Source organism: Artemia franciscana, chromosome 5, assembly GCF_032884065.1.
Source record: "Artemia franciscana chromosome 5, ASM3288406v1, whole genome shotgun sequence".
Lineage (NCBI taxonomy): Eukaryota > Metazoa > Arthropoda > Branchiopoda > Anostraca > Artemiidae > Artemia > Artemia franciscana.
Window position 1 is genome coordinate 21,179,842 of NC_088867.1, and position 18,824 is coordinate 21,198,665.

At 35.9% G+C, this 18,824-nt stretch overlaps 1 protein-coding gene across 4 annotated transcripts in view; it reads left to right on the forward strand.

The window, feature by feature from the left end:
• LOC136027090 (serine/arginine repetitive matrix protein 2-like) overlaps positions 1–18,824 on the forward strand; it is a 143,065-nt gene that overhangs the window by 86,642 nt on the left and 37,599 nt on the right. For all 4 annotated transcript variants that reach the window (XM_065704035.1, XM_065704033.1, XM_065704034.1 and 1 more), the window contains one exon: positions 14,698–14,890. In XM_065704035.1, coding sequence (XP_065560107.1) covers positions 14,698–14,890 — 193 coding nt within the window. The remainder of the gene's footprint in view (positions 1–14,697; positions 14,891–18,824) is intronic.

Here is an 18,824-nt window from a genome sequence, read left to right on the forward strand (position 1 = left end):
AAAGTAAGGAGCGACATTAAAACTTAAAACGAACAGAAATTACTCCGTGTATGAAAGGAGCTGTTTTCTTCTCAACGCCCCGCTCTTTACGCTAAAGTTTGACTCTTTCTCTCAATTCTACTTTATTAAACAGTAACTTTATTAACCGTTTTTTTAGAGTTTCGTTTACTATTGAGCCGGGTCGCTCCTTACTACAGTTCGTTACCACGAACTGTTTGATCTAAGCTGTGAAACTTAGCAGCATTTTCGTAGACTGACTTGATGCAAAAATGAAATAAGTACGAAAACGACATGGTACTGACATGGTACGAAAACGATCCAAGTCATAAATTTGTGGAAAAGGGAGCTAAGTCGTGATTTAAAATTTCGATTTTACACTCAAATTTCATGTCGAATTTAAATTGTGGTTTCATAACTGAGTTTTAAGCAAAAAAGATGAAAAATATAAATGTTCCTACAATCAGCTTTTATTAAAGCCGAACAGAAGTTAATTTAAATAAAAAATGGTTTAAAAGAAAATTAAACAGGGATCTTAAAACCTAAAACTAGCATTAATAACGTTCCGTAATAAGTAACACTAAAAACAAATGGAGATTACTATCAATGAACAAAGGAAGCCTAAAACGAATAGAAATTTAACATGATTAATCAAGTCAAACTTAAAAGAGCAGATTATCGCAAATATTTTTTTGTGGCTTTTATAAAAATAGACATCTTTTCAAAATATACAACATTTTCTAGTTTGTTTTTTTTTCTACTGAAAACTAAACAGATTGCTCCAAAATTGTTCATTGGCATTTTAAAAGATTTATTGAGGCATTAATTTTCGGTACTTTGAACGAAGTTGAATCAAAAGGAAAAAGTGCCCTTTTAAAATGGTAAAACTAAATTGAAGATTGCAGGTATATTCATACTCAGAAACATTTTGTTGTTTCCTGTGAATTGGATTAGTATTTTAATTTCTTTTTCTTGCTTATGACGGCACTATGTTTGCTCAAAATAGATATTGTTTCAGTAAACGTAAATAGTACACGCCTTTGGGAGGATGTGAGGGGGATGGCAGCCCAACTGTTCATTTTAATTCTTGATATTTTTAAGTTTAACTCGCTGTGTCATTTTTTTCTGCTTGTTTTGGGCTTTAATATGGCTCTTTGATTTTAGGATTATTCTTAATATTGTGGCTTATTTTCCTTCTTTGAACATCCCCTAGTAAAGATCCTCCTTTTACACTAGACATCCTATCTATATTCCCCTCTGACTACATGTAAAACTCATTCGAGCCATTCGGAGAATATGCCACTATAACCAATAACTTGAACTTTTTCGTCACAAAATGTCTAGCTAGAGAGATGTGGTCGTTTTGTTTTGATTTGTTAGAGTTTATAACTGTCCTTGCTTTTCTTTTATACTCCTTGAAATTGAGGGAAATACGTAACACAAACGGCATAAAGATTGCCTCGACCTAAAGAAGACTTAGAAAACTTTCCTATTATTTTGACTCTCACTTCCTGCAAAATAGCCTATCCTTTTTAACTAAAAAAGTAAACTTTATATCATCTACTGTTTCCCGAGTCTAAGGGATGAGTATCAGAAACTTCTGTTATCTTCAGGTGAAAATGTCTAAACTTATCATTCGTCCTCAAATTTCAGTGTTAACGTTCTAGGTCATAATATTGACATGTTTTCTGAACTTTAGAAATGAGTCCCACTAGTAACAGCCAGGACAAAGTCTAGTAAAAATTCTTAGGATGACATATGACCAGATAGCAAGAAACCGCTGGCAAGTCGTGGTCTCCACTCGGTACAAGAATGAGCCAAACCCTGATTCAGTGTAAAAACAAGTTGAGTCCTGGTTTGATGCAAAAAAGCGAGTGAAATTCAATCCGCAATTCGTTCTCTATCTTTGACTACTTTGTTGTCGAAGGACAAGTATTTTATAACCTTGTTTGAATTTGAAACATGCAGTGACTTTTTTTGGCGGTTGGTCAGGTGAGACTTGTATCTCTTTTTTGCTCTCAAAGAATTTGAACAATACCTTTTTGAGGGTATTTCATTAAAAAAAAAAATTTTTAATACGGGAAATTTGCCCCCCCCCCTTAGATATTGAAAAATACATCCCCCCTAAATTGTTTAAGAATAGACGCCGCCAATCACACTAACCTTCAATCTGTATAATAAAGCATAAGATCTGTGACCCTTCCAATTCCTCTCCTCTGCCTTTCTTATTACTAAATTTTTAGCCATAAGGCAGGTATACGGTCCCTTTATTGAAATGGAATGCAAGGACTTTCAGTTTTTATTATTTGAAAACCAAAGTATGCCTGGGGTCCTTCTAGCCCCCCTCCCACTGTCTACTTTTATCGACATTCTAGGCATGTTGCACTTAGCTCAAATCGTAATTGTGCTAGAATTTTGAAGAAGTATGTTTTTACAGACAAAGTGGGCATGTGATCTTTCTGGTACTCCCTCCTCTTCGTTTTTTTTTATAGAAAGACAGGCAATTTGTTCCTCGCTTGGATCCAAATAACACAAACATTTTCTATTCGTATTATCGGAGGCATAAAGTTAGATCCTAGCCCCTCCAACATCCTTCATCCCTCCCACTGAATCATTGTAGCACAATTTGATGTATTTTGGACATTGCTTGAAATAGAATCATGCAAGGATTTCGTCTAACACCCCCCCATCTCATGACGCTACACTTTATAGCATAAAGGTAGGTTTTTTTTATCGTCTTCGAGACTGGATCATATAAGGCTTTAAGTGTGTGCCATTGGAGGATTAACGTGGAACCATGGCCCCTCCACCGCCAATTGTTTATCAAAAAGGTCGGACAGTGATATTTTATTTGAACCATGTTCACTTATGGATTTTTAATATACATGATTTGAGCCCATTGCTACCAGAAAGGTAGCCAAGACATCAAGAAAGGTTGGCAGTTTCCTTTTTTATATGAGTTGACTTTAAACTTTTTTTTTGCAAATACCTTAGGTCAATGGGACATGAAAAGAGGGTATTTCTGAGGTGTAGGCCCTTTTACCCACCTTTGCTCGAAAGTGTCCAAATCCGCTTGTTGCCCCTTGTTTGAAGTGGTATAATACAAAAAATTTTCAATCTGTATGATTAAAAGACCCAATTACTACTATGCCCTCTCCAACTACTAGATTTGGCCAGACTTCTGTTTCTACAGACGAGGCTTTCTAAAGGCTTAATTTGTAAAATACTTAGCCTATTTTTGGAAACTTATTTTTATCCCTCGAAATGTGTATTTGGACTACTGGGCCAAATTTCGTACAGCGAATTTGTATTTGCTCCCTAAAAGCTGCATTTGAATCGATGGATTAGTTTGTCGCTAGAACAGGGTTTACTATTGGAAGACAGGGACATGGGTAATAAAAATGGGAGGTAGCCTGCGTCTCTTTGTGGTTCCTGCCAAAGAGGCACCAGCATGTTCATCAAGTTGAAAACTTTGCATACATAGACCATTAGTCTACGTTGGATTTTTAACATTATGGTTTTTATGCCCCTTGTGCAAGTTTGTCTCATGTTATTTTTATGCAGTCGGAAGACGAAAATTTAACGGAAGTTTAACGGAAGACGAAAATCTTACTATCATTAGGTAACTGAGCTTCAGCCTCACCCATCCATTAAATTTCATATTTGTAAGTTTGTTTTGTTCTTATTTTTAGATTATAAAATACATTGGAAATTACTTGGGATACGCTGAAAAGAGGGAATTGTTCCTATTTGACCACAAGTTTAGATCATTCACTCAGAAAAGGTGCAAGGTATATTCGTGTATATCAAACAGTTCGTGGTAACGAACTGTAGTAAGGAGCGATCCGGCTCAATAGTAACCAAAACTCTAAAAAATTGAATTTTGATATCAATAGCTACATCAAAAGAATCGCATTTTAATGCTGATTTTAAATATATAAGCTTCATCAAGTTTAGTCTTACCCATCAAAAGTTACGAGCCTGAGAAAATTTGCCTTATTTAGGAAAATAGGGGGAAACACCCCCTAAAAGTCGTAGGATCTTAACGAAAATGACACCATCAGATTCAGCGTCTCAGAGAACCCTACTGTTGAAGTTTCAAGCTCCTATCTACAAAAATGTGGAATTTTGTATTTTTTGCCAGAAGACAAATCACGGGTGCGTGTTTATTTGTTTGTTTGTTTTTTGTTTTTTGTTTTTTCCCAGGGGTCATCGTATCGACCAAGTAGTCCTAGAATGTCGCAAGAGGGCTCATTCTAACGGAAATGAAAAGTTCTAGTGCCCTTTTTAAGTGACCAAAAAAATTTGAGGGCATCTAGGCCCCCTCCCACGCTCATTTTTTTCCTAAAGTCAACAGATCAAAATTTTGAGATAGCCATTTTGTTCAGCATAGTCAAAAACCATAAAAACTATGTCTTTGGGATGACTTACTCCCCCACAGTCCCTGGGGGAGGGGCTACAAGTTACAAAATTTGACCAGTGCTTACATATAGTAATGGTTATTGGGAAGTGTGTAGGCGTTTTCAGTAGGATTTTTTGGTTGGGGGGAGGGGTTGAGAATAGGGGGATAGGCTGGGGGAGCTTTCCATGGAGGAATTTGTCATGGTAGAAGAAAATTTCCATGAAGGGAGCGCAGGATTTACTAGCATTATTAAAAAAAAAACAATGAAAAAAGAAATATGAAAAAGTTTTTTCAGCTGGAAGTAAAGAGCAGCATTAAAAACAAACGGAAATTATTACCCATATGAGGAGCTCACCTCCTCCTAATACCCCGATCTTTACGCTAAAGTATTTTTAGTAATTTCAACTATTTATTTTACGGCTTTGGTGATTCAGGGGTCATTCTTAATGATTTGGGACAAAATCTAAGCTTTAGTGTAAAGAGCGAGGTACTGACGAGGGGGCGAACCCCCTCATATATGTAATAAAAACATGAGAATACAAAACTTCTTTACGTAAGCTAATTTATAAGTTACGTATATCTTTTACTAAAAAAAAGATTCGTAAAAAATTATAAGTTCTAGTTGCCTTTATCTTAATTAACCAAAAAATCGGAGGGCAACTAGGCTTCCTCCTCCGCTCTTTTTTCTCAAAATCATTCAATCAAAATTATGAGAAAATCATTTAGCAAAAAAAAATAATAAATATGCAAATTTCTTTTTAATTATTCCTCTGCGGAGAGCCAAAATCAAAACATGCATTGATGGAAAAACGTTCAGAAATTAAATAAAAAAAAACAATTTTTTTTAGCTGAAAGTAAGGAGCAAAATTAAAACTTAAAACGAACAGAAATTACTTCGTATATGAAAGGGGCTGCTTCCTCACCAACATCCCGCTCTTTACGCTAAAGTTTTTTACTGTTTTAAAAAGAAGAGTTGAGAGAAAGAGTCAAACTTTAGCGTCAAGAGCCGGATGTTGGTGAGGAAGCAGCCCCTTTCATATACGAAGTAATTTCTGTTCGTTTTAAGTTTTAATTTTGCTCCTTACTTTCAGCTAAAAAAAATTGTTTTTTTTTTATTTAATTTGATAAAGACTTGAAACGAACAATTCCCGCAACTAGCCTAAGAGCAGAGTTACCACCTCCTTTACTCAAAGATTTAAGAATACCCGACGAGATCAGATCGGATATCAGTTGATTTTTGAATTAAAATGGAATAGTTGTGTGCATCAAGTCATGGCTAATTGTGGAAAAAGCCAAGACAGAAAGTTCAATTGAGTGAAAGGCAATTCTGGCATTAATCCCCCCTTATTAGGATTGTATAAAAATGATGTTAGTTCATTTGTTAAAAGATATGTATATCTATTATCCGTCCATGCTGGCAAGAGAAGGTCTATATCCGGATAGTCAATGGGAATGGGCAATCCTTCTGGGAAAAGCAGTGGTGACTCTGGCCATTTCAGTTTGCTTATACTCGTAGTAAGCATTAAGTATTATCACAAAAGAATTTTTCATTATGATATTTTTTTTAATTATAATATAATATTCATCAAAGACTCAGGCACGCCTATTTGACCGCACGTTTAGATTATTCACTCAGAAAAGGTGCAAGTAATGTCACGAGAACCTGGCCTAGTGAATGAATAGATCTGAAACTATTAAAAGTTTTTGCCCGAAGCATAAAAACATAGCGAAAGTGCATTAAACAAATTTTTTGTGTGCGATTTAAAGTTTCTTGTGTACCCTCCCCCCGAAAAAAGTAACCGCCTAAAGAACTCTAGATATACCCTTTCTCACGTGTTTTTGAGGTTAAGAAGTATTTATGACTTTTCTGTCATGGAGAGGGACTTCGAAGCAATAATCATTTAACGCACTAAAAAAATGGAAAGTGGGTTTATATGCTTGTGGTAAGCACACTCATAGGCGTAGAGTTGTCACTTTTTTGCAGGCTTTGGCTTAACCTTTGTGTCGAAAAACTTTTTTTTATTATTTGTTTAGACACTTCAGAGCAGAACCCTAAGTGTCTGGGGAGAGGAAAGGGGCCACTCGGTGCAACTGACCCCATTTTATAGAATCCTTCTGACATCCAGTTTCCGTTCGACCCAACCCTATTAGACCTAACCCCCCTTCAGATCAACTCTCCTTAAATCAGCGGTATGTGTAGAAAATGTTATTCAGCCCCTTTTGTCGGAAGTGATAAAAATTGATTTGAATTAAATGGTGTTTATTGATTGGTTAATTCTTATATAAATGTTTTTATGCTGATTTAATGTAAAAATATTCTCGAAAAACTTACCACTTGTCCTTCTGTCTTGCATATTTGAAATTAGCGAAAATTTTCATGTCCGAGCCCGAACATGCTTGAATTTCATGGATGCAGCGATTGGGATGAATGGGGACTGGGTCAATTAGGGTTAGGTTAAACGAGGACCGAGTTAAATGAAGGTTGAGCTAAATGGAAATTGATTTGCACGGAGGTTGATTTGAAAGGTGTTGAGTTGAACAGACGTTGACATAAATGGGGTTTAGCTAAATGAAGGTTGAGCAGCCCGAGGGTGAGTTAAGCGAGGGTTCAGTTAAATAAGTTGAGATGAAAGCGGTTCAATTAAACAATGGTTCAGTTAAACGCACACCACGAGAGGCTACTATGAGTAAAAGGGTGTAAATTGTAGTGAAGTATTATTATTAGTATTATTAGTAGTAATTGTAGTGTAGTATTATTAGCAAAGACCGTGGGAGCACTGAAGATATTTAAAGTAGAATTGCCAAGGCTCAGGGTGTTTTTTTTTCACAGTTAATAAAAGTTTGGAACAGGAAAATAAGTCTGCAAACCAAGATTAGAGCATTGGAACCTACAGTGATGACAGTGGTCAAATTGGCTCTGAAGCATTGGCGCTCCGAAAAGTGGATGAAGATTTACTAGATGTTTTCCAAAGAAAATGACTACGGATTGTTCTGGGTACCCGGCTGACTGGTCTTATTTCAAACATTAGGCTGTACGAAAAGGGTGGTTCAATCCCGCTTTCCTTTTCGGCCAACCGTCTAGGGCTAAACGGAAAACAGGTCATCCTCATCTGGGGTGGGAGGATGTCATAAAAACAGATTTAAAGGAAATTGGAACTTCTTGGGAGGGTGTAAAGAGTAAAGCCGTAAATAGATTGGGATGAAGGATGAGCTTGCGTAGCTATGTTGGCCTCAGGCGGCTTGGTGCTGCGGTGAGTTGTTAGTAGGAGTAGCAGTATTTTAGGAATGGGGCCCATACTAGAGACAATAGTGCCAAACCATTGACAGTCTTGGATGCAGGGTCAGGGGTAAAATGAGACGTACACCCAATTGCGTAATTCCTTGTTTAATTCTTTTTCGTACTTTAAAGAGATGAAACGGATATGGGAAACCAACTACTATTATATTGGAACGCCTATATGTCATTGTAGCAGTCACACACTACTTTTGTTTTATTATGCTAGCGATCACATTAGTTCTGCGAGATTTCTGTGATAAAACCACGCCTACATTTATTTAGGCCTTTGGCAAGTTCAAGAATTTTACTGGATTGTTTACTAAAGCTGATAAAAGAAAAAAAAAAAACTTGAAACCAGTATTTACTGAGATTGAGCAGACTCCGCGCCAGAATTTGATGTTGTCAGTTGTATACGTATTGGCAGTTGTAATAGAAGGAATTGAATTGTTCGTTTTGTTTTCCTCTTTAAAAATGGTTGATTTTTATGCAAGGGAAAACAATCTTTTCAGAAAGGTTTTCAAGCGAGCAATAGTAGGTGTTAACTATTATATAATCACTTAATTCTTGGATCACTATATTTTTGTTATTGTTGTTGTCTGTTTCTTATTTTAGTAATATGTTTTCATATTGCGATACATTTTGGGAATAGTGCACTCAAGTAATCTTGATTTACGGTACGATTTGCTGAAGGTTTGATAAATTTTAGTTCGATAACAATTGATAAATTATGTGTCTAAAAGTGTAGTAGATGTCTTGAAATTAAGTTTTAGTCATGATAAATTGTTTGCGCCTGTCTGGAATTGCAGTGAAGCTTTTAAGCTTGGGAAAATTTCACTCTTTAAGCCAGAGCTGCTGTACCTAGTGGTCAACCACTAAGCCAAACCAGTCGAAATTCACTTCACAACTTTTTTCGGTACTTGTGTATTATTCAGAACACACTCAATAAGTGAAGTCAGGTTCTTTCGTGATACAAACTACGATGTGGAAATCTGGTTTCATAGCCGCAAAGACAAAACTCAATTTAAGGAATATGGGGTTCCGTAAAGTGGTGTAGTAAACGGCATTGAGGTACATCCCGCCATCATTTGCAATCATACATAGGGGCGACAGTAAAGGCAGAAGGAAGACCTCTTTTTAACGCGATTCTTAACGACATTTCTGCGTTCTGGGTACATAAATCTAAGTTGTAATTTTACAATTCTCCTAATAAAGTATTATATTTCCATCATATTTTGTTTTATTTCATTAGCTTTATCAAAAGTTTGGGCTATATATTTGCACATCAGGGGGGTGGGGGTGGGGTGCATTATATCAAATACCTAACCACCTTTATATATAGAATATTTAATTAAAATGTATCTGCATCGTAGTTTGTTTCACGAAAGAACCTAACTTGACTTATTGAATGTGTTCTGAATAATATTCAAGTACCCTTTTTTCTTATTGGGAACTCTTGTGTTTTTTCAGTTTCCTTTTTTGTAGCAATCATGTAGATCTGACCAAAGCCGGTTTAGCTGTCTGTTTTGGAGACAATTAGTTTTAACTCAGTTGAAAACTATGTTGTAGGTATATTTTAATTAAATACTGAATATATAGAGTTGGTATTTTCGTTAGGTTTGGTATTTATTATAATGCCTTCTGGAAGGCCTGCTTTCCATATATCTTCGTCGTGGTTTCCAAAATCTTGTTAATAAACAGTTATATTTTTATCATATTTTGGTATATTTAATTAGGATTTACCTAACTTCACTTCTTGAGTGGGGTTGCTATAATACATATGTACCCTTAAAATATTTCAGGAATAACTAGAATTTGAATCTGGCTCGTACGTAGGGGGGAGGCCTTCGGGACCGCCCCCCCCCCCGAAATTTTGTGAAATGTTTAATTTCCCCATGGTTTCTTGGGATTTTTGGCAAAAGTAGGACATTTATAAAAAATCTAGATACATGTGTGAAGCCTTTTTTGGGGGATTATAGAGCATGTAATTATCCGGTCAAGTCACTGCCCAATTGTTAACCCATTTTCTGTCTAACTTTTTACCCTATTTGAAGTAATTAGCGATTGTACTTTTTTTTTTTTTTTTTTTTTTTTTTTTTTTTTTTTTTTTTTTTTTTGTAAAGAGAGTTTGCTTTCCACAGCAAAATAGAATTATCCTTGATATTAGGGCGTTTATACCCCCTTTTCAGGATAAAGTACAGCTTTTAATGGATCAATTTTGGAAACTATCATTTTTCATTAAAATCTAAGTTTTTGCAATAGAAGAGTTACCCCCCACAGCACCCATATTGCACTGTTAACCCTAAAATTTCCCTTTCAGTTGGATATAATAGATTAATCACTGGTTCTAAATCGCTATGAACATAACCTGAGCCTAAAACGTACCTTTGAGGCTTCAGTCTTCTTCCCCCCATCCGCTACAATACTACAGATTAAAGTTAATCTGTATTTTCGAATATACGTGCTTTTTGCATTGATAAATAAAAAAGTGCTACTTTACATCTGCTGTTTCGAAGGTTTTGCCCCCCCCCCCCGAAAAAATTCCTGCGTAGCCTACGTGCCTGATTTGAATCAGCTTTGTAGGTTTAAAAGTCAAATTAGTTAAGTTTCACCTCTCTTTACAAGTAGAATTCTTATATTGAAATCTTTCAAGAACTGGTAAGCAGCTTGATGCAGGTACATTCGTGGAGGAGGGTCATCAAGACAACATACAGAGCAAATAAATAAAAAGCTTAGAAGAAATTGCATAAAACATCCGATTTTTTTGGGCCAGGCCTCTGAAAATAGTAAAAAAGTGAAAACTATAAGTTATTTGGAAAATCGTTAGAAATATTGATGATTCGTGGTGCTCAAAGCTGTTTATCCCTTTCCTTCATGAGCGCCTGAATAGGCTTTGGAAGTAAAATAAAATATATATTATTTTTTTAAGATTTTACAATAAAGACAATGGGCATCGACACAACGACTCATTATATGGTAATATTAATAAAAAAAAGTCAAATCAGCAACGAAACTGATTAGCTCTGTTAAATATAAAAAAATACTTTCGAGTCAATTGTGGATGTAAACAACGGGGGGCGTACCTAAGACTTATATTCTTTGAAAAAATTCGTGATTGATTTTAGTTAGCCTTTGGTTTTGAACTAGTACCGTAGAAATTCGGGTAAATGTATGACAGTTCATATAATTGACTTACCAATAAAGTGAACATACCATTCGATGTCTTTTTTTATTATGTTTACGAATATAATAATCGCTCCTATCGTCAATTCAAATTTAAGCACTTTTTGACCTAATCCATCCTTTCCTAACTATAAATAGTTTTGGTACTGAGAAACTGTAGTATTATTTTGTCGAAAACGGCTGAGAAAACGTAGTATTATTTTGTCGAAAACGACCGATAATTCATACTTCAATTGAAAATTCGTCATTTTAAGAGTTCAGAAAGTGCTTAAATTTTAATTTGCGATAGAAGCGATTATTATATTCGTAAAGAGCATAAAAAAGGCATCGAGTGGTACGCTCACTTTATTGGTAAATCCTTTATATGAACCGACATTCCTGACGATGCATTATTAAGAATGTGGGAACGAGGTAACTCACAAATAGGTATTTTGATTTACATTCGTTGTTTTTATAGCACTTGGTATTAACCAACTGACATATAGCAATCGCAAATTCTGTCGGTCTGTCGGTCCCGGTTTTGCTACTTTAGGCACTTCCATGTAAGCTAGGACGATGAAATTTGGCAGGCGTATCAGGGACCGGACCAAATTAAATTAGAAATAGTTGTTTTCCTGATTTGACCATCTGGGGGGGGGGAGTGGGGGCCCGTTAATTCGGAAAAAATATAAAAAATTGAAGTATTTTTAACTTACGAACGGTTGATCAGATCTTAATGAAATTTGATGTTTGGAAGGATATCATGTCTCAGAGCTGTTATTTTAAATCCCGACCGGATATAGTGTCATTGGGAGTTGGGAGGAGGAAACCTAAAACTTGGAAAACACTTAGAGTGGAGGGATCGGGATGACACTTGGTGGGAAAAATAAGCACAAGTCCTAGATACATAATTGACATAACCAGAACGGACCTCTCTCTTTGGGGTAGTTGGGGGGGGGGGGTCAATTCTGAAAAATTAAAAAATAAGATATTTTTAACTTACGAACGGGTGATCGAATCTCAATGAAATTTGATATTTAAAAGGACATCGTGTCTCAGAGCTCTTATTTTAAATCCTGAACAGATCTGGTGACATTGGGGGGGGAGAGTTGGGAGGGGGAAACCTAAAACTTGGAAAACACTTAGAGTGGAGGGATCGGGATGAAACTTATGAAACGGGAATGAAAGTACAAGTCCTAGATACATGATTGACATAACCAGAACGGATCCGCTCTCTTTGTGGTAGTTGGGGGGGGGGGTTAATTCTGAAAAATTAAAAAAAATTAGGTATTTTTAACTTACGAACGGGTGATCGGATCTCAATGAAATTTGATATTTAGAAGGATATCGTGTCTCAAAGCTCTTATTTTAAGTCCCGACCGGATCTGGTGACATTGGGGGGAGTTTGGGGCGGGGGAACCTAAAATCATGGAAAACGCTTAGATTGGAGGGATCGGGATGGAACTTGGTGGGAAAAATAAGCAGAAGTCTTAGGTACGTGATTTATATAATTAGAACGGATCCACTCTATTTGGGGTGGGGAGCTAATTCTGAAAAATTAGAAAAAATGAGGTATTTTTAACTTACGAAGGAGTGATCGGATCATCATAAAACTTCATATTTAGAAGGACCTCGTGACTCAGATCCCTTATTTTAAATCTCAACCGGATCCAGCGTAATTGGGGGGGGGCAGTTGAGAGGAACCGGAAATCTTAGAAAATACTTAAAGCGGTGAGTTCAGGATGAAACTGGATGGGGAGAATAGGAACCTGTCTAAGACACGTGACTGACATAATCGGACCGGATCTGCTGTCTCTGCTGGAGTTGGGGGGGGGGGGGTAATTTTGAAAATTGTGGTATTTTTAACTTACGAAAGGGTGACCAGATCTTAATGAAATTTGATATTTAGAAGGGTCTTTGGCTTTAAAGCTCTAATTTTAAATTCCGACCATATCCTGTGACATTAGGGGGAGTTGGAGGGGGAAACCGGAATTCTTGTAAAACATGAAAATTGGGGTATTTTTATTTTAGGAATAGGTGATCGGATCTTAATGAAATTTGATATTTAGAAGGGTCTTTGGCTTTAAAGCTCTAATTTTAAATTCCGACCATATCCTGTGACATTAGGGGGAGTTGGAGGGGGAAACCGGAATTCTTGTAAAACATGAAAATTGGGGTATTTTTATTTTAGGAATAGGTGATCGGATCTTAATGAAATTTGATATTTAGAAGGAATTCATGTCTCAGAGGTCTTATTTCAAATCCTGACCAGATCTTTTGATATTGGGAGAGTTGGAGGGGGAAATATTGGAAAACACTTGAAGTGGAGGAATCGGGATGAAGCTTGGTGGATAGAATAAGCAAATGTCCTTGATACGTGATTGACGGAACCGTACTGGATTCGCTCTCTTTGAGGGAGTTGGGGGGTAGTGGTTCATTGATTTGGCGAGTTTGGTGCTTCTGGACGTGCTAGGACGATGAAAATTGGTGGGCGTGTCAGGGAGCTGCACAAATTGACTTGATAAAGTCGTTTTCCAAGATTCGACCATCTAGGGGGCTAAAGGGAGAGGAAAAATTAGAAAAAATTAGGTATTTATAACATACGAGTGGGTGATCGGATCTTAATGAATTTTGATATTTAGAAGGACATCGTGACTCAGAGCTCTTATTTTAAATCCTGATCGGCATTAAGCCTCTTATTTTCCTTTTAAATCAATCTATTGATTCTTAGAATTTTGTTAGAGCTCATACCATATGAGCTCTTGCCTCTTAGCTCTTCTTGCCTCGTGACAAGTGCCATATGACCTCTTAGCTCTTGTTTTTAATCTTTGTCATTTTTAGACATTTTGTGCTTTTCATTTTAGGTGGTTCATCCTTATTTATTTTTGAGCTTCTCTTTCTCCTTTTTTTCAATGCTTTGATAGCCGTAGGCAAAACGTCGTACGCGCCCTAGAAAAAAAAATGTGGTAGTGACAGTCAACAAATAGTTTCTTTTGATCAAGACTATGATGTTTCCTGAGTTTTTGTAAGGGTTTATACCCTACCCTCTTTATGGGCAAGCGATTAATTGGCGAATAGTATTGGTTTTCACCTTCTCATTCCTTATGGAAGTTACAGTTTTTGTTCCTCCAAACGTTGACCACTTGGCAAGAAGTTCAAGAATTTTGTTTTTATCAAAGAGGCATTCTGATATGAAATTTTTCAGATTTTTAGTTTGTTTTTGTGATGTAATTGCTTTGAATTCTTCCGCACGATTTGATGGATCAATACTGACTTTTTCCTTTTGTAGCCTAAGTAAGAGCCGCCTTGTTGCATCACGCCGAGTCTCTTCTTTGTTTTTTTTCCGCCCTCACTCAATAACATGCCTAAAACAGAATAACTTATCCTGTACTTTTTTTTTTGCAAATGAGTCGGAAAGTGAGAAAGATTGCTTTAGCTAGTCTGTATCTGTTATTGTGAAAGACTGAAATTGGAAAATGTCTACATTCATCGTCCGACATTACTTTTTTTTTCGCCTTGGATTTAGTCAGCTTCACCAGTTAACTTTTTCAATTGTATGCAAGATTTCATGGTGAGACCTAATTTAATTTGACCCAACCTAACCTCAACTTTTTCCATCAAATCTTGTATAAGACTGACAAATCTGATTGAATCCAAGCAGCGAAAATGCAATTCTGGACATTCACCTGTGAATGTCCAGACATTTATCGGATCCACGAACCTTCTGTTCTGATTGTAACTGAATATTCCAGCACTGAATAAAATTTCTTTAGTTTATACTAAGAATAAATAAGCCTCAGATATGATGTCAAACTGAGGTTTGTCGTATGAAAAAAGAGAAAATGCATTTCAATTTTTTTAGGACTCCGTCACACCTCCACGAAGCTCGACACCGCAGACTATCGGTAAGCAGATTGGGAAATCGGTCTCTCGTAACAATAATCTTCGCAATAAGTTACATTCATTAAATCAGGACGGAGGTTATTTGACCAGTGAAACAGAAGAAGAAAACAGCATGACAATCCAAAGTAGAAGCCCTATGTTGAAAAGACGAGGTAAATTATCTTTGAAAATGGACAGATCTCCCTAATCTTATGTTCTGATGAATCTATACGTACTATAGTAAATAAAATGATAATTTCATTTAGTTCTTATGGTAATAAGAATTCACAACAATGCTGAATTTTAGTGCGGATTTTAACCACTCTATGAGTTTTCGTCTTAGTTTATCAGATCCCGGCTGTCTGAATTCGAAATATGTCGCCTGTATTGTCTTCTTTCTGGGGATTAAACATCAAAATATTTTAAGTTATAAATCTATTATTTTAAGAGCAGTTATATCAACAGATACCACAGATTTTTGGATAAAACTGCACATGTTCCCTCTAGTTCTAGCCCTCATAAAGAAGAGAGAAGGTTAAGTTAGTGCGTGATAACTATAGTAGGAATTGAAGTTAGCATCTTAGGGTTTCGGAAAGCCGGTCTGTTGCTTGGCAATGAGCAGCTCTCAGTCGTTACCTTTTAGTTCTGGTATCATTTCTGAATATATTTTTCTGATTAACAGGAAAGTAGTGCATGCAAATCCTACCAAAAATCATTTGTTTTCCGGATTCTTTACTTATTCCTGAGCCAGAACTGCATATAGGAAGGTTTTTGACCCCCCTCCCACTTCCAGTTTTCAATCTAAAAAAATTGCGTTCGTTCCTAATTTTTGGTTTCAGTTGTTCATATTTTTTTTTATTTGTGCCCTCCCCCTCCTGAAGCATCCTCCCTACAAAATCGTTGAAAATACTTCGAACCACGTTTTGCAAGAATTTTGATATTACCTGTGCCGAAGGAATAAAGGAGAATCTGGTACCGAACGTTTCTTCTTGATACAAAGTATTCAAAAAATTGTCCTTAAAATAGAATTTGGCTCTTTTTCTTAAATGCATGAAACAATATGATTTTTTGGAAAATTTCCAAAAATATGTTAGATCTTCCTCCCACAATTCTTAGACTCAAGGTTTACGTTTTGATGGTAACTTCTTTTTTTACATGTCTGTACCAAACATAACTGTGTTTTCATTATGTCTCTTTTCTCACGTTTAATGCTTATTTGTGCAGTACACTGCATATTGACATTCAGTCTTTATCAAGTAGAACATCAAAGAAAATTCTTTTTTAAGAAATTTCAATAATAAGGAAAAACACTTACCCTTTCTTATATTACCAGTGGAAGGAATAGCCTCCCCCCTGGAAACAAGAGGAAAGTTAAGAAAATGTATAAAACTGGAAAAAATTAGAAATACTTACATTTAAATCTTCCCATAAAAACAAAGCTCCTAGAAGCAATTGCCATCCCCTAGGAGTTTCCTGGAGGTGCTCACAATAACGAGTCTTGGTCTCCCTGTAACGAAATCGGGAACAATAATCCCTCATTACATATTTAAAATTTATGGGAAGTAGTACTGGTTCTGTAATCTTTCCAATTAAGTTTACCTGTTTAGGGAGAGTGATGCAAAATTATTCGTACTAAAGTACAATTTTAAGTTTCACGTAACTTACAACACTATCCTTATCTCCTTCCCCTCTGAGGCGGGTTGTGAGATTTTTGCCAAATTTGTTCTCTTTTTTAATTAGAAGAAAATACTCGTAGGATTTTTAGTCCTACTGTTTTCAGGAAAAAATTTCAAAATTACATTTTCGAATATATATTTTGTAGCGGATTCAGTAGAAGGTAATTTAGATTCAAATCACGTTTATTGTTCTGCGTTGAAGAAATAGACCACCTTAGACTAATACATTTACTTTGTTCTTTAATTACGATGATTTCCTCCAATTTGCATACATGTTTCATTCATAAAGTATAATTAATGTTTGGATCTTTGTTTCCCGTTTTTCAATTGATGTTTCGTTTGTGTTAACTTAAAGAAAAAGATGAACTAACTATCCACTGTCTTGAAACAAAAAGAACGAATAACTTATTGCCTGAAGAAGAACAAATTGTGTGTGTGTTCGGCAGACAAGGTGACAAAATTTTAAGGATTGCGCTTCTTATTTTTGGAAAAAGATATTGTAAATCTCGTATTAAAATTTGTGCATCCCCAATTTCAGATTTTATTTCTTCCATCGTCACTTACGTATTATACCGACCACACTTTGTTCTTCATGTTTTGCAAAACCGGTTTCTCTCTAGGAGAAAATCAGCTTAGTTTGAGATATAAATTACTATGCAGGTATATTTTAATTGAACATTTAATATACAGAGTTGGTTTGGTAAAATATTTAATATAATGTGTTCTCAACGGCCGCCTTTCCATAATTCTCTGTTGCAGTTTCCATAATTTTGTGACTAAGTTTTATACTTTCTTTATATTCTGGTATATTTTATTATGATTCACCTACTTCCCTTCTTTAGTGTAGTCGGCATAATGCGCAAGTATCCTTTCACCTTAGGTTAATTTTGTTGTAAATAAATGATTCGTAGTTTGGGTAGTAAAGTGCACAAAGTTGGTCATACAGCTATTAAAATTCTTCTGTAAACTTATACAAATAACTTAGTGGCGCCCGGGAAGAAGCACAGAATTTGTAAGGTTTTTATGGCACTTGGTATCTACCAATTTTTTTTGGGGGGGGGATGTTAAATCGGAAAAATTAGAAAAAAGGAGGTATTTTTAACTTACGAACGGGGGATTGGATCTTAATGAAATTTGATGTTGAAGAATATCATGTTTCAGATCTCTTACTTTAAATCCCGACCGGATCAGGTGACATTGGGGAGAGTTGGGGTGGGGAAACCTAAAATCTTGGAAAACGCTTAGAGTGGAGGAATCGGGATGAAACTTGGTGGGAAAAATAAACACAAGTCCTAGATACGTAATTGACATAACCGGAACGAATCCGCTCTCTTTGGGGGAGTTCTAATTCTGAAAAATTAGAAAAAATGTGTATTTTTTTTTTAATGTGTAAGTATTTTTAACTTACGAGTGTGATCGGATCTTAATGAATTTTGATATTTAGAAGGACCTCGTGACTCAGAGCTCTTATTTTAAATCCCGACCGGCATTAAGCCTCTGATTTTCCTTTTAGAGCAATCTATTGATTCTTAGAATTTTGCTAGGGCTCATACCACATGAGCTCTTGGCTCTTGGCTCTTCCAACCTCGTTATAAGTGCCATATGACCTCTTAGCTCTTGTTCATGAAGTCTGCGAAGTCTACCAATAGCAGAATAGATTGGTAGCTATATTTTTAAACCAAAAATGTGGTCCCTTGTAAATGAATAATTACTTGTTCCTCTTTTAAACAAATTCAATGTGTATACATGAAGTATAAGAGGAAATGACACTCTTTTCTTCAATTACTTGTAGTATTTGGACAAGAAGTACGACAATTTTCTTCAATTACTTGTAGTATTTGGACAAGAAGTACGACAATTTCCTACACATAATTTCCGTTGAGGAATTTTCTTGAGCTTCAATTCTTATCCGAGCGAGCTTATGTGACTGTTTCGTTAAAACCTGAATCAAGATGCTGAGTGTTTTTAAATGGATGCCATTTGGGGGAATGCTCTTAAGATACACTTTTCTAGGGCTTGTAAACAAGCACGTACCCCGGATTTTTCTTTGGGGGATTAATAAAAAATGTTTGTGTGTGTGGGGGGGGGATGGGGATCATTAACAAAAATAATTTTTTTTAATCTGAACTAAGTGTCCATAAACTCAAGAGAATTTAAGATTTTAGCAGAGGACAGGTCCTAGTCCCCCCCTTCGTTTATCAAAAATCGACACAATCGATCAAATAAAATTAGTCTCTAGCTAGTAGTTCAATTTATCTTTAGACGAATTTACTACATTTTATAGAGGCTAGTTAAGTTTTATACATGACATGTACTAAAGGTTCTGATTTTCTGTGAAAACAAAAAGCAATTTTGCAATAACCATACAGTGGTAGCTTGCCCAAAAAACAGAAGATAGGCTACTTATGTTTTGGATTTATTAGTTTCATTT